This window comes from Callospermophilus lateralis, chromosome 16 (genome assembly GCF_048772815.1).
Source record: "Callospermophilus lateralis isolate mCalLat2 chromosome 16, mCalLat2.hap1, whole genome shotgun sequence".
Lineage (NCBI taxonomy): Eukaryota > Metazoa > Chordata > Mammalia > Rodentia > Sciuridae > Callospermophilus > Callospermophilus lateralis.
The window spans coordinates 51,633,397-51,649,794 of NC_135320.1; the positions used below are offsets into that span (position 1 = coordinate 51,633,397).

The following is a 16,398-nucleotide window of genomic DNA, read 5'->3' on the forward strand; positions in this document are numbered from 1 at the left end:
TATATACCTTTATTTTGTTCATTTCTTTGTATGTGGTGCTGAAAATCAAACCCAGTGCCTCACACATGCTAGGCAAGTGCTCTACCACTGAGCCACAACTCCAGCCCCTACTCTGGTTTTAATTTATATTATTATCCTATCATCATTATTATTTTCAATACCAGGGACCAAACCCAGAGCCTTGCACATAATAGGCAAGGATTTTACCACCAACATACATCCTCAGCTCTCCTTTGATATATTTTTTAATTAACTTTGTGACTTCTCGTTCTTCTTCCAGTGGATAGAGTTTTCAAAGTTTGGGCATTTGAGAACCATCTTGTCATAATAGTACATTAGCAATTATGAATAGTCATTTGTTCTAGCTAGGCATGGTGGCACATTCCTGTAACCCCAGTTATTCAAGAGGTTGAGACAGGAGGATCAGAAGTTTGAGGTCAGGGACTAGAGCTGTGGCTCAATGGCAGAGCGCTTGCCTGGCATGTGCAAGGCACTGGGTTTGATCCTTAGCACCATATACAAATAACATAAAGGCATTCTGTCCATCTACAACTAAAATAATTAAAAAAAAAAGAAATTTGAGGTCAGTATGGCCAATTTAGTGAGACACTATTGTAAGGGACTGGCGAACGACGGAGGAAGAGACCACCAAGAGACCATCTCATGCAATAGCAAAAGGGGTTTATTGAAGATCCAGCTAGCTGGGGCTCCGTGCTCACTCAACAAGGGAGAGTGGCCAAGAGCCCCGAGCAGGGGTTGAGCAGTGCTTAAGTACACTTTTTGGGGAGGGCGGAGGCTTTGCTTACATCAGAGCAAATCATCATGAGGCGCGGGAAAATCAAACAACAACTCTCAAACATGATTAGTACATTCATTGGCGGGGAACAGGTCTGGCGGGGGTGATAGGTCAGTCATAAAGTGGGGTGCACATTCAAACTGATTGGTTTAGGCCCTGAGATGCCTACGTGCTAAGCTGCACAGGGTCCCAGGTTGTTAAACAACTAGGTGGTCAGGGGAGATTATCTAATGGGCAGTCCTGGGTATTGTCCTAACAGCTACAGGAATTTCAGGCTTTGGGTGTAGCATAGGAACTTAACAATACCTGGTCCTTTACATTTTAACTCAGGCTTTGCAGCTTAGAAACTTTACCCTTTCACTATCTCAGAAAAAAAATCAGAGCAAAAATCATAACTCAGTGGTTAAGCACCCCTCCCCCTGCAAAATCACTTATTACTTGTTAGCTGTTTTACCTAATGGTGATATAGAAACTCTTTCACCTGAGCTTTGTCTGAGCACAGTTTGAATCATTCCTGTTTTAGCTCTCATTTTGTTATTAAATCTCTTTCTGAAGACTTGAGGAAAAAGACCTTCAAAATTGTGGCACATGGTCCTTCCTTCCTTCCTTCCTTCCTTCCTTCCTTCCTTCCTTCCTTCCTTCCTTTCTCCCTCTCTCCCTCCCTTCCTTCCTTCCTTTCTCCCTCCCTCCCTCCCTCCCTCCCTTCCTTCCTTCCTTCATTTCTCCCTCCCTCCCTCCCTCCCTTCCTTCCTTCCTTCCATCCATTTGTTGATTCCTTTCTTTTTTCAATGGAGGAAACCTGTAGAGATGAGGTGAGACACTATTCCCTGGAAGGGAAGATGATTCATAGGCATTGGCAAAATGTCATAACCAAGGACATGAAGAAGAGGGCTGGGGGCCCTTAGAAAAAGGGCTTATTTTGAGAAAACAGAAGCCATAAGAAGGGACACTCAACTACCCTTCAGCTAAGTGAACAGCCTTCCTGAATCTAGATGCTTCCTTTCTACTCCAGGGAAGACACATCCCTTCAGTTAATAGCAGCCTCCTGGCTTGGTAGACCATCTTCTCACCCTCTTGTGCCTTTACCTGTTCCCTCTCTCCTGGATCTTTACCATCCACAAATATTTCCTAGTAAACAAGAAAAATAAGAAGACAAAGAAGAAAAAAAGGAAAACAAAAAAATCCCTTAACCTCATAAATTCTTCTTTTTTTTGGGGGGGGGGTACCGGGGATTGAACTCAGGGGCACTCAACCACTAAGCCACATTCCTAGCCCTATTTTGTATTTGAACTCATGATCAAGGTACCTGTCTTCAACTACTTACTCTTTTTTTGGTACTAGGGATTTAACCCAGGAGTGGTTAACCACTGAGCCACATCCCCCCAGCTTACCCCACCCGTTTTTTAAATTTAGAAACAAGGTTTTGCTAAATTGCTGAGGCTGATTTGATCCACCTTCTTCAGACTCCTAAACCTCTGGGATTACAGGTGGGCACCACTACCTTTGCTTTTGGTACTAGAGATTGAACTCACAGACACTCAACCACATCTCCAGCCCTATTTTGTATTTTATTTGTGGAGGCTGGCTTTGAACCCTTGATCCTCCTGTCTCAACCTCCCAAACTGACGGGATTACAGATGTGTGCCACCGCCCAGCTCAAAACTATTTTTTTTAAATATTTTTATTTTATTTATTTTATTTTATTTAGAGACAAGGTCTCATTGAGTTGCTTAGTACCTTGCTTTTTTGCTGAGGCTGGCTTTGAACTTGAAAGGACACTTGCAGAGTGCACATGAAGTTCAAGGACCACACCACACACACAGAACGTCACGTAAGAGATTTATTGTCAGTAACAGGAAGCATACCGACAAGGCTGCCCCTCCAAGGAGAGCAGCAGCCTGTGGGCACTTAACAGAGCAGCTTTGTAGCCTGCAAGAGGAATCTCATAAGCTGTTCAGGAGTTTAAACTAGGGTGAGGTTGATCGTTTTACAGGCACACGTTCTTAAGGAGAAGTTAAGCAGCATTGCCTCAGAATCAAAACTTTGGAACCTCTAGATAAAATGGCTCCTGATCTAAAATGGCAAATCCAATGACAATATTGATCTGATGTCAATAGAACTCGAGATTCTCCTCCCCCGGCCTCCTGAGCCACTGGGATTATAAGCATGTGCCACTGCCTGGCTCATACCTTTTTTTTTTTTTTTTTTAGTTGTAGATGAACACAGTACCTTTATTTTATTTATTTTTATGTGGTACTGAGGATTGAACCCAGTGCCTCACATGTGCTAGGCAAGTACTCTACCACTGAGCCACAACTCCAGCCCCATAACTACCTATTCTTAACACATTCTAATTCATTGTTTAAAGAGGAACCCAAGACTGGTTGGTTAGTCATGGTGCTAGCCTGCAATCCCTGCTATTCAGTAGACTAAGGCAGGAGGATTGTAAATTCAAGGCCAGCCTTAGCAATTTAGTCAAGACCTGTCCAAATAAATAAATAAACAAATAAATAAATAAAATAGGACTGGAGATGTAACTCTGAGATAGAGTACCCCTGGGTTCAACCCATTACAAAAAAGAAAAGAAAAAAACAGAGTGTGCAATTTAAAAGATTAATTTTATCTTGTCATTTCTTTGTTTAAAACATTCCAGGGCTGGGCTTGTGGCTCAGTGGTAGAGTGCTTGCCTAGCATGCATGAGGCACTGGGTTCGATCCTCAGCACCACATAAATGTAAAATAAAGATATTGTATCCACCTAAAACTTACAAAAAAAAAAAAAATTCCAAAGGCTTCCTGCTCACTATAAATAAGCCCTGCAGAATTAGCTCCTCTCCTTCTACCTCGTCTTTTCTCTCCCTGTGAGTTTCAGTGTACCACTGCCTCATCTGTTTCTGGAACTTACCACAACCTTTTTCACTTTTACTCTTCCCTAACTTGTTCTTAATATTGCAGCCATAATAGACTTAAAAAATTAAAAAAAAAAGTCAAAAATCTTAACATGGCCTATCTTGGCCTCAGAAAATTTAGTCCTTACTGCCCTCTCTATTCTTTCCCCATTCCATGCTCTTTATCTCCATGGTCTGATTGTATCTGAATTATTTTATTTTATTGGTGCTGGGGATTGAACTCAGGGGCACTCAACCACTGAGCCACATCCCCGGCCCTATTTTGTATTTTATTAAGAGACAGGGTCTCACTGAGTTGCTTAGCACCTTGCTTTTTTGCTGAGGCTGACTTTGAACTTGAGATCTTCCTGCCTGAACCTCCCAAACTGCTGGGATTACAGGCATGTGTATTCAAATTATTTTGATTATTCTAACAGTTCAGGCTTTTGCCTACCTGAGCCTCTATACCCGAGCCTCTATAAATGAGGCTTGTGATGTTTTTACTGTACACACCCCTATCCCAGAAGAAAGCTCTTCCTCTCCCCTTTCAGTTTAGGTAATTTCCACTCATTTTTCAAATTTCTTTTTAAACTTCCACACTCATCATTTCCATTTACCTCCACTCCTCAGATCTAATTGTTTTAGTTAATATAACATCCTGGGCTTCCTCTTTGTTAGAACTTCACAACTTCAGATTCATTTCGAATGACTGGCTTTCCCATTACATTGTGAGCTCTATGATGGAGGGACCCCATCGACCATATTATTTATCATCTACATGGTGCCTGACCCAGAGTAGCTGCTCTATCTCACCTTTTGTTGATGAATTGATCCTTCTAATGCCCAATATATAAAAAAATAAGCTATGATTGAAACTGAGGGGAGTCAGCCTACAGTATATCACTGTATGCACATGTTCTTCCAGACACAGTTTTTTCCTCCTCTAAAGGGCCTCCAAGGAATCCTCTGGCTCTAAATAACAGAATTTGGAAAACATGAATTAGACTCTTAAAATCTGAAGAGCCTAAATCAACAAAATACCAGTAGGGAGATTAAATTGTTATTTTATCTGTGGAAGATTTGGCATCTTTTATTCCTCAACTAGGCATAAAAAGTGACAGGAAGATGACACTCATGTTTTTGACTCTAGTAACAGAATAGATTATAGGAACATATTGTAGTATAGAGAATATCTAAGGGACAGATTTGAAACTCATTTTATAAATGTTGAATATATGCCACCTATGAGATGGTGAAGTGGAAATATCCAGAAATCCTTTGTTTTTTTCATTGGTTAAAAGGCGTATAACAGGGCTGGGGATGTGGCTCAAGCAGTAGCGCGCTCGCCTGGCATGCGTGCGGCCCGGGTTCGATCCTCAGCACCACATACAAACAAAGATGTTGTGTCTGCTGAAAACTAAAATAAATAAATAAATATTAAAATTAAAAAAAAAGGCATATAACAGTTTTGCTTAAAGGACAGAATTAGAATAATGTATATGAAAATGATTTGCAAATACAAGGGTTTTATATATTAGCTATTACTTACCAATTTTTTTTCTAGGAAACAGCCTCTGTATAAAAAGCTTCCCTGTTGGGCTAGGGTTGTGGCTCAGTGGTGGAGCATTCAACTAGCACGTGTGGGGCACTGGGTTTGATTCTCAGCACTGCATACAAATAAATAAAATAAAGGTATTAGGCCACTGGGGTACTGCCCTCAGATGGGATTATGGAATGAGTTTTATAAATGAATTTTCACAAGAACAAGTTGTTACAAAAAGGCCAAACCAGACCCCTGAATCTCTCTGGCTTCCTATTTCCTGTGATATCTTCTCCATAGGTCCTGTCATCTTGGTGCATTCTTCCATGAGACTGTCACTGAGAGTCAAACTAATAGAGTCATCAGATCTTAGACTTTCAGCTTCCAAAACTGTGAGTTAACTAAAAATCTGTGAGTTAACTAAAAATACCCAATTTTGGGTATCTTGTTATAGCAACAGAAAACTGATTAACACACGGGTAGTATCATTTACCTGTATTTCCCTTAAGTTTGACCTCTTTTAATTCTGTTATCAACCCTGACTTATGCACTATCATTATTCCTGCTTTCACATGTGGAAACTAAGGTATGGAGAGGTTAAATCTCTTATCTCAAGTGTTAGCCAGGCATTTTGGCACATTCCTGTAATCCCAGCTACTAGGGAGACTGTTAGTTGGAACCAACCAACTAGGCAAATTAGTGAGACCCTGTCTTAAAAAAAAAAAAAAAAAAAAAAAAGATTACACGCCTGTAATCCCAGTGGCTCAGGAGGCTGAGACAAGAGGATTGTGAGTTCAAAGCCAGCCTCAGCAAAAGTGAGGCCCTTAGCAAATCAGTGAGACCCTGTTTCTAAATAAAATACAAAATAGAGCTGGGGATGTGGCTCAGTGGTCGAGTGCCCCTGAGTCCAATCCCCAGTACCAAAAAAAAAAAAAAAAAAAAAAAAAAAGGTTTAGAATGGTAGAGTGTGGCCAATACACTCTAAGTCAGTCTATGATCTATGATTAATTCTCTTCGGTTTGTACAGTTTGTTAATAAAATATATAGAAACATTACAGAATGGAGTAAATGTAAAATGGATTTACCTTAACCTCTAGTGGGGATATCAAGAGGATTAGCCCTGAGGCGCTAAATACTGAGAGCTAGTCATGAGAAGTAGTAGAAAATTTTGATCTCACTTTATACAGTCATCCCTCCTGGAAGATGTTGCGGGCTGGACAGAGGGTGGGATAAGGTGGGGTGGGGTGGTAAGGGGAGCGGTGCCTAAGATAGTAGGGGACATCTGCAGAGCAGAGGTAGATGGGAGGAAATCTGAGAAAAGGAAAGTACCAAACGTAACTTTCCTGAGTCACAACTAGAAACTGTCCTCTTCGTGTTTACGAAAACATTGAGGCCCACTGCACCCACAGCCTAGGTTGCTAGCTGAGGAATTTCCATAGAACTGGGAAAGCGCCTCCGCTACCTAGCGGCAAACTGAGCCACCTCTCTGGGCAACCCCAAAAAGGCGTGGCCTGAGGATTAGTCCCGCCCCCTTATCACCAACTTAGACGACGATTGGTCCGGAGGTGGGTGGCGCCTCAGGGAGGCGGATCTAGGAGCTCAGTTCCGGCTCGCGCCGCCATTTTGGCTTGTGTGATTTTTTCGGACGTTCTGATTGTGGCCTCTCTCTGGGTTGGTTCTGCAGACCACAGGCTCGGGCCCGCGTTCGAGTGTCAGGTTGGAGCCGGGAAACGCCCCTAGTGGTAGCGGCGGCGGGGGCAGGATGAGCGCGGAGGCGGCGGACCGGGAGGCGGCCACCTCCAGTCGGCCCTGCACCCCGCCGCAGACCTGCTGGTTCGAGTTCCTGCTGGAGGAGTCGTTGTTGGAGAAGCATCTGCGCAAGCCCTGCCCGGGTAAGCGTGGCACCTGCAGCCCTGGGGGCGGGACACGCCCCGGCCTCCCTCAACTCAGGTTTTCTGGGCCCCCGAAGCTTGTCAGGGCCTCTAGCTAACCCCCTTATATTAAATATCCCTGTGCCGCGGTGCCGCCGTGGGGCGTCGCAGAGGCCCTTTCGCCCTCTGTAGGTCCTGTTTTTACTGTTTGGGGTTTTAGTACGGGTCTGGCGGTGCTTTGGGTCGGGGCTGCTGGCCGGAACCCCCCACCCGCGGTGCTGGAGGTTGAACCTAGAGGCGCTCAACTCACTGAGCTACGTCCCCAGCCCTGTTTTGGGATAGGTTGTCACTAAGTTTCCCAGACCGGCCTCGAACTTCTGATCCTCTTGCCTCAGCTCCCCGAGAAACTGGGATTACGGGGTGCGCCACAGCATCAGGAACCCGAACCAGCTTTACGAAACCTGGGGCGGTATGAATTCAGGGAGGTGGGGAGGAATCCGTTCTTGCTGAGCCCGACGCTAGTTATTATCTTGGGTTCTTGTTTAACTCTTGTTCTTCAGTGAGAGAATTTTATATTCCAAAGCTGGCTGCGTGTTAAAATCTTTGAAAGCAGGTACTGCTACATAGTTGCAAGGTGGTTATTACATAGTGATGATAATGCTTAATATCCCACTTAAATGGGCTTTATGGGAGAAGGAGGAAAAACTTCAGGCATTTCTGGAAAGAGGTATTGGTATGAAAACCTAAGTTTCTTCCCTTAGTTCAAATCCAAATATAGATTGAATCTAACAGGCAGTCCTTAACTAAAGGTCGTCTTCAGAGACTAGTCTGAGAAGTTAGTGTACTTTATATAGGCAGTTTTATTACCTGTACTATGTCTTTTTTAGTTCATTCCATTTGACAAAAATTGCTTCCCAGAAGCCAGGCACCGTGCTTAATTCTTTATATGTGTTATCTGGGTTAATTTAGCCTTCAGCATAATCCTGCCAGGTAGGTGGTATTATTCATTTTTTTTTTTTTTTGCATTGGAGGGAGCAGGTGCTGAGAGGTAACTTGGTGGAGATTCCTCTAATTGTCAACTCATTAGTTTACAGCCTGCATCTCTTTCCTCTAATTGGCATTGGTCATTTGCTGAACTGGGAATAACTACTAGGTTCTTCCCTGTGAAGTGTTTCTTCTGTACTAATGTTTTATCCCTTCTTCCTTGCCCATTCTTCTAGATCATCTCCTTTAGCCCTCAGATGTATTTCTTATATATTGTATTCCTTAGTCTTTATAGCTGCACAGTTTTTTGTATTCCTTTTATGGCATAACAAAACAGTACAGTGAATTCTTTTTGTGTATCCATAATTAAAACTTAAATTTAGAAATTTATTTTCTTTTAAATCCTAGATCCTGCACCAGTTCAACTTATAGTTCAGTTTTTGGAACAGGCTTCCAAACCTTCAGTTAATGAACAAAACCAGGTTCAACCTCCACCTGATAACAAGAGAAATCGTATTTTAAAACTTCTTGCTCTTAAAGTTGCTGCACATTTGAAGTGGGACTTAGACATATTAGAGAAAAGGTATAAAGATTTACATGAAATTTCATTTAGAGTACTATTTTGATACTTTTGTTTATTTCTGTGTATGTGTTTAGGATATTGGCTTTTAAAATGAAAATTTTCTTCCTGTATTTTATTGGTAAAATATGCAGGTATTTTTCAGAAAGTACAAAAAATATTTAAAGCAGGATGTGCCTTGAGTCCCAGCATTTGGAGGCTAAGGTGGGAGGACCAGAAAAAAACAAAATTATTTTCTTTTATCCCCTTCTTCTCAGTTTAAAAAGAAATACTTTATAGAAATAGGGAATAGTTCAGAAAAGAAAGAATTCTAGAGAGAAGTACTTTTTAACATTTTTCTTGTTCTTTGTATGTTTTTGTTTTATCAGTGCTGGAAATTGAACCCCAAGCATGTTAGGCAAGTGGTCTAAACTACACCACACCCCAGCCCTTTATATTTTTCTTTTTGGTACTGAGGATACCCAGAAACACTTTACCACTGAGCTACATCCTCAACTCTTTTTTGTTTTGAGACAGGGTCTCACTAAGTTGCTTAGGGCCTCGCTCCGTTGCTGAGGCTGACTTTGAATTTACGATCCTCCTGCCTTAGTTTCCCAGTCTCTGGGATTACAGGAATGCACCACTGCGCTCAGCTCCTATTTTCGTTTTTGTGATTATATCTTGTGTACTGTTTTTTTTTTTTTTTTTTCTTCACTTAACATATCATTAAATGTTTCTTCATTGACAGTCATTTTGTTTCTAGTTTTTCACTAATATAAATCCCAAGTCCTTAAATATCTTTGCCCACAAACTTTATCTGTATTTTGAGTTATTTTTTAGGATTTTAAATTGCTTGATCATGTGATCCTCCCCCCCCCCCCCCCCCGCCCCTTCTAGGGATCAAACCTAAGGCCTTTCTTGAAGTATTCTATCACTGCATACAACCCCAGCCCTCCAGACAAGATAGTTGGATTATTGATGATAATAAGCATATTTAAAATATTTAGATGTGGAATTTGTACTGTGATTTTGTTAAAAGTTCATTTTTTCTGAGATAGAGTCTAAAATATTTACAATTTAGGAAGTGGAAATTAGAGTAGAAATGAAACATGATGGCCTTTAGTTGATAATTGTTGAAAGTGGATGATGCGGATTCACTTTATTCTACTTTATGTGTATGTTTCTTTTTTTTTTTCCCCTAATAATTTAAAGTTTAAAAAGTTCTTTTGAAATGTGATAGGCAGACCTGAAGATTTGACCTTTTGGAACAATGTAATTATTTTTAGTGATGATTTAGAATTGTGTATTTGTTGCTTCTTAAGCACTAACATGCAAACATGTATCTTTTGCTTCTTTTAAGTTTGTCTGTTCCAGTATTGAATATGTTACTAAATGAACTGCTCTGTATCAGTAAAGTTCCTCCTGGGACAAAGCATGTAGACATGGATCTGGCCACGTTACCCCCAACCACTGCCATGGCTATACTTCTCTACAATAGATGGTAAATTATTTCATAAACCCAAAATGTGCTGGGAAGCCTCTGTTTAATTGCACTCTGGCTTTCAGGTGTGTCTTTTTAAGGTTCTCCTGCCCAAGGAGATTCTCATAGGATCTTTGGAGCTATGAGTATAGAGCAAATTTGTGAATGTGTATATTAAAAGCATGCTGCTTAAAGTGTGTGTGTGTATGTGCGTACATAAATAACATGTCAAAGCTTCAGAGAATTTATGCTACAAATCTTCTAAGTAGTATTTGAAACAATAATTGAAGTGACATTTATTGGTATATTAAATTTTATTTTTTCTTGTCTTGTCTTTAGGGCAATTAGGACAATTGTTCAAAGTAGTTTTCCTGTCAAACAAGCAAAACCTGGACCTCCTCAGTTAAGTGTGTAAGTTGGCGTATATAACCTTTGTTTGACATTTTTTAAATCAGAATTTAAAAAAATTTAGCAAGTTTTAAATAACCTGTGTTATAGAGGAAGCAGAGCAGAGGGCCTGCATAAAGGTTTATTTGGAGGAGTTAAAAGGTTGGAGAATCAAATAGTGCTCTAGAAATTTAGGATAGAGAGCTCTGAAGAGCATTTTAAGAATTGTGCCATTCATCAGAAAGTATTGTTTATTTTTTTGTCAAATTCAAAGCTTATTACAAAAATTTGAACATGAAGTTTTAATTCTTAAGTTTCAGGTAGCAGTTTATCCTCATTTACTGATCTAAAGCACAGTTTCTAACTTTATAGAAATGAACTTTTGTTAGTAAGTTTTGTCTTGAAAGTTTTTTAAAAAAAAATTTTTTTTATATCTTTTTATTTATTTATTTATTTTTTATGTGGTGCTGAGAATCGAACCCAGGGCCTTGTACCTAGGGCCTTGCACCTATGAAGTGAGTGCTCTGCCGCTGAATCATAACCCCAGCCCCGCGTTGTTTTAAATAAATATTTTTTAGCTGTAGTTGACACATTACCTTTATTTTATTTATTTTTATGTGATGCTGAGGATCGAAACCAGGGCCTCGCACGTGCTAGGTGAGCGCTCTACCAGTGAACCACGACCCTAGCCCCTTGAAAGTTTTGTTATTCAAGACAAATGAGAAAATACTGGTAAATTAATGAGCTTCCATAAGAGAAAGTATTTTTTTGTGTGTGTTTTTTTAAGCATGAAAAGTAGTAGCATTAAAATACTTAAACTCACCTTAAAGAATGATGCTTTTCAATTCAGAATTTTTTAGTCTTGAGAATAACATTTGAATGATTTCCAATCATTTCTCTTTTAGTATGAATCAGATGCAACAGGAGAAAGAGTTAACAGAAAACATTTTGAAAGTGGTAAGTATTGGCATTAGTTACATTGTAACAGTCGTGGAACACATTTTTAGCATGCATAGATGCCTCTTCTAAGGTATGTGAGAGTTGTCAAGGTCTAGGTGCATTGACAGAAATTTTTACTGCCAGAATATAGGTAATATTGCACTGTAAATTAAACAAGTTTTCAACTCTAGTGGTAGAGTATTCACCAGTTCTATTGTTGAATATTTCATGATACTAGAAATCAGTGTTTTAGGTGATATATTTATATTGTGTTTTCTAAAAATTCCACAAGAAATATATATAACTTGTATTTTAAAATTATTCAATAATCAGAAAACAATTATTTTTATTATCATTATTATTTTTTTTTGAGATGCTGAGAATTGAACCCAGGGCTTCACTCCTGGTAGGCAGGTACTTTACCACTGAGCTATACTCCCAGTTCACACTGTTTATTATTAAGATGACCTACAGGAGGATTTCCTGTAATTTAAATATTATCTCTACTTTTTAATACCTACAATATCCCAGAAATGTCATGTAAGGTACAGGGGATGGTAGGGAGAGGGACAGTAAATAATCTGTATCTATATAAAAGAAATGTGCTGTAGTATTTTGAATATTAGAAACAAAAACCCTGAGTCATTTTATTGTTATCTAGTGTCTAGTAAAAGTGACTGGCACATAGAGGCAAACGGATATTTCTTGAATAAATCAAAGTGGAGCAATGCAAATTTGTATTTTTTTTAAATTTATTTTTGGTACTAGGGATTGAACCCAGGGGTGCTTTCCCACTTAGCCACATCCCCAGCCATTTATTATATTTTATTTAGAGACAGGGTCTTGCTGAGTTGTTCAGGGTCTCACTGAGTTGCTGAGTCTGGCTTTGAATTTTGCCTCAGCCTCTTGAGCTCTCTGGGATTATAGGCATGCTCCACTGCACTGGCTGCAAATTTTTATTGTTAATTTTTTTTTTTGTATTGTGGATTGAACCTGGGGTGCTTTACTACTGACCTACATTCCCAGCCATTAAAAATTATTATTTTTTAAAGTTTTGAGACAGGGTCTTACTAAGTTGCTTAGAGCCTCTCTGAATTGCTGAGGCTGACCTCAAACTTGGAATCCTGCCTCAGCCTCCTGAGTCTCTGGGGTTATAGACATATACCACCATACTCGGCAGTGCAAATTTTAAAATAATTTTTATTAACTTTTTATGAAAAAAAATCAATGTTTCTGATTTTGAAGTAGGAACTTAAGTTTTTTCTTGGTGGTTTTTAAATTCTTTTTTCCTTTAAGATAACTTCATTTCAACAAATTTAATTGTACTCTTGCTGTGTAGGAAGTTTTTTATTTTTTAACTAGTTCAATACACGAAGCTACTAAGTATCATGTAAATATTTTTTGGTTAATATAATTGCTATTTTTTCATTAATTCATTTATTGTATTTTTGTAGCTAAAAGAACAAGCTGCTGATTCTATTTTAGTACTAGAGGCAGCCCTAAAATTAAACAAGGATCTTTATGTCCATACAATGAGAACTCTAGATTTATTGGCTGTGGAACCAGGCATGGTAAATGGAGAGACTGAGAGTTCTACTGCAGGATTGAAAATCAAAACTGAGGAAATGCAATGCCAGGTATTTATTTCTGTATTTATTACTGCATGGCAAACTGTTTTGTTTCATAGAGATCATTCTGATACTTTTAATTGAATTTATTTCTGCCTTTTCTCTTTGGTTTTGAGTTAATATGTTATTAAGTTTGCATTTGTATTTTACAAATTTTATAAGACTTCACTTGAGATTTTTCTAAAAAGGAAAATATCATGTGATCAATTGTATCTGAAATAGTTTTCCAGTTGAATTTAGAAGACAGTTTAAATATAGAGAATGCAATGAGTATACAATTGATTTGCAGTTTATTCATGTCATTAGAAGTCTTAATGGATTAAAACCAAACAAAACCCTCAACTACTATTGTGCTATACTGAAAACTAGACTCCTAGAGAAAATATCTACTTTTTGTTGTTGATGGAATACAGGGGTGCTCTACCTCTGAGCTATATCCCAAGCCCTTTTTATTTAAAAAAAAAAATTGGTTTTGGTACTAGGGATTGAACCCAGAGGTGCTTTACCACAGAACTACATCCCCAGTCTTTTTTATTTTATTTTTTTAATTTTAAGACAGAGTTTTGCTAAATTGTTGAGGCTGTCCTTGAACTTGTGATACTCCTGCCTTAGCCTCTTGAGTCACTTGGATTACAGGGTTCACTACCTTGCCTGGCTTCTGCATTTTACTAACACAGAACCTTGAGTACAGTAGAAATTTTAAAGTGTTCATTGAGTATTACCTAAAGAGGTCCATTAGATTAGTACATTTAACCTATATTCTTTGTGTAAATTGGATGACTTTTTTCATCACTAATTCTGGAAAAGGGCAGAAATAGTTAACATAGTGTTTGAAAGGGGATTTTCAGATTTGCTGAGTCCACAGTTGAAGGTAATAAGTTTTTCAAAACCTGGTGAGATAAGAGTTCATAGGGAAAAAAAAAATTGCAGTAGTAAGGTATTGATACTTGGTAACCTTTTAAAATCATTGATGAAACTTGCATGTGAGAGTATTTCTAGTGCTGTGTATCTCATAGTATTTCAGAGTCTTTTTAAAAAGCTGTTGCTAGTGTGGTGTCTCACACTTGTGATCCCAGCGACTCAGGAAGCTGAGGTTGGAAGATCGAAGGTTCAAAGCTAGCCTCAGCAACTCAGCAACCTAAGCAATTTAGTGAGACCCTGTCTCAAAATAAAAAGTAAAAAAGGCCAGGGATGTAGCCCAATGGTATAAGTGCCTCTGGATTCAATCCCATAAAAAAACAAAAACAAAACAAAACAAAAACACAAAACTGTTGACAGCACTTCTGATCTAATCTTCATAACATGGTGGTTAACATAACCTGAAAAACAAAACAAGACTATAAAACACTTAGATGTGCTAAGTTAGCTTTATCAGATATTCTTTTATACATAGCTGAGTTATAATTCCTGTTTTCTGAGGAATCTGTTGGCTAAGTTTGGTTTGGCAAATTAGTGGTAATACTTATTTTGGGACATGGCAATGTTTAAAGTACATCATTATTAAATTACATTTACATTACTAAAATTCACCTAAGACTCAGAAGTATTTACATCATTTACCATAAAACCAAGTGTTGCTGAACTTAGTGGTGCACATCTGTAATCCTAGCTATTCAGGAGGCTTAGGCAGAATCGCAAGTTTGAGGCCAGCAACAAGCAGCTTCGACTTTAATATGTATGAGGTCCTGAGTTTAATCCCCAGTATTACTGGGGTGTGTGGGGGGGAATGTGTTACTGTCCAATGCAAAAAGTTGGTTTCATTATCTCATTTTTGTTTTGTTTTTCAGTCCATTGACCACCTTTTAACTGTAGAATGTTAACTCATTTTAATGGCTTGTCAGTTACTGTAATAAAACTTGAAAAAAACCTTAATTTTTTGTATTTGCCTGGGAAGGAGAATTACATATAACTATAATATATACGTGTGTGTGTGTGTATGTATGTTTTTAATTGTTCCTTTAGTATCCTTCACTCCAGATGTAATGAGCTCTCTCTATAATGAAAATCAGCCAGAAATTTAGTGTGGGCTAAATAGTGCAAAGCAGAGGCTGATGAGAATCAATCTTGATTCACTGAACAGGATAAACTATATAAAACACAACAATAAAGTGAGGTTCAATAATGAGTACCAGATACTATTATAGCTTAGGTATTTGAAAGAAAAATAAGCATCTGTTGGCTAAGTTTGGTTTGGTGTAAATGGAAATAAAGTGTGTAGAATGAAGTTCACTCATTTCTGGGAGACCATGTGAATGGGAAATTGAGAAGACTGGTGTGATTAGAGGAAAAGTAAAGACACTTTGAGAGAAAAATTTAGATGTTGGAATTCTTAAAGATTGGGTTAGTGAGATTGTACTTTTTCCTATTTGGAGAGAATAATTGATGAATTTTTTTAAAGATATTTTTTAGTTGTTGATGGACCTTTATTTATTTGTATGTGTTGCTGAGAATCGAACCCAGTGCCTCACGCATGCTAGGCTAGCGCATTACCACTGAGCCACAACTCCAGTCTCTAATTGATGAATTTTTAAGTCAGCTCAAGTAGACTTATTTGGGGATGGGTAAGCTCAGTGGTAGAGTACATGCAAAGCACTGGCTTCATTCTCTAGCACCAAAACAACTGCTTTCTTAGCCATGTGTAGAATAAACATGCTGCATAGGAGTCTTCTTCCTAGATCTGAGTTTAAGCCTGGCTCTGCCAGTATTTGGTTCTGTGTTTTTCATGTCACTTTCTGAAACCTAGTATTCTTGTTTTGGTATTGGAATTTGAATCCAGGGCCCTTTATCACTGTGCTACATCCTGGTCCTTTTTATTTTTTGTTTTGAGAAAACATCTTGCCAAGTTGCTGGCTTTAAATTTGTAATCCTCCTGCTTCAGGCTTCGGACTCACTGGGATTACAGTTGGGTGCCACTGCTCCTGGCAGGATCTTGGGATACTTTTTTTTTTCCTTCTAATATTTAAAAAAAAATTTTTTTTAATTGTAGATGGACACAGTATCTTTCTTTTTTATTTATTTGTTTTTATGTGGTGCTGAGGATCGAACCCAGGGCCTCATGCGTGCGAGGCAAGCAGTCTACCACTGAGCCACAACCCCAGCCCAGGACCTTAGTAGTATTCTTTAAATGGCCAACCTGAGTAAATCTGAGTTGTCTTTTGATTTGTGTATTCAGTGAATCTGGGCATCAATCTAAAAAAAAGTTCTTGGAAAAATGTAGAAATTCTGCCTTTAGAAAAAGACAGTTGAAAAAGTAGTGTCATTTTTGGCCATCAATTCAAATTCCTCAGTTTATTTAATCTATTATGATAGATTTTTGCTTTCCTCCCT

The 16,398-nt window shown here is 38.6% G+C and overlaps 1 protein-coding gene across 3 annotated transcripts in view; it reads left to right on the forward strand.

Moving 5' to 3' along the window:
• The first annotated feature begins 6,845 nt into the window (after positions 1–6,845).
• Positions 6,846–16,398, forward strand: part of Ints8 (integrator complex subunit 8) — a 55,303-nt gene continuing 45,750 nt past the window's right edge. For 2 of the 3 annotated variants that reach the window (XM_076835476.1, XM_076835477.1), the window contains exons 1-6: positions 6,846–7,115; positions 8,487–8,661; positions 9,998–10,138; positions 10,457–10,528; positions 11,410–11,461; positions 12,898–13,080. In XM_076835476.1, coding sequence (XP_076691591.1) covers positions 6,986–7,115; positions 8,487–8,661; positions 9,998–10,138; positions 10,457–10,528; positions 11,410–11,461; positions 12,898–13,080 — 753 coding nt within the window. In that variant the 5' untranslated portion in view covers positions 6,846–6,985. The remainder of the gene's footprint in view (positions 7,116–8,486; positions 8,662–9,997; positions 10,139–10,456; positions 10,529–11,409; positions 11,462–12,897; positions 13,081–16,398) is intronic. The other variant, XM_076835478.1, reaches the window with a different exon arrangement.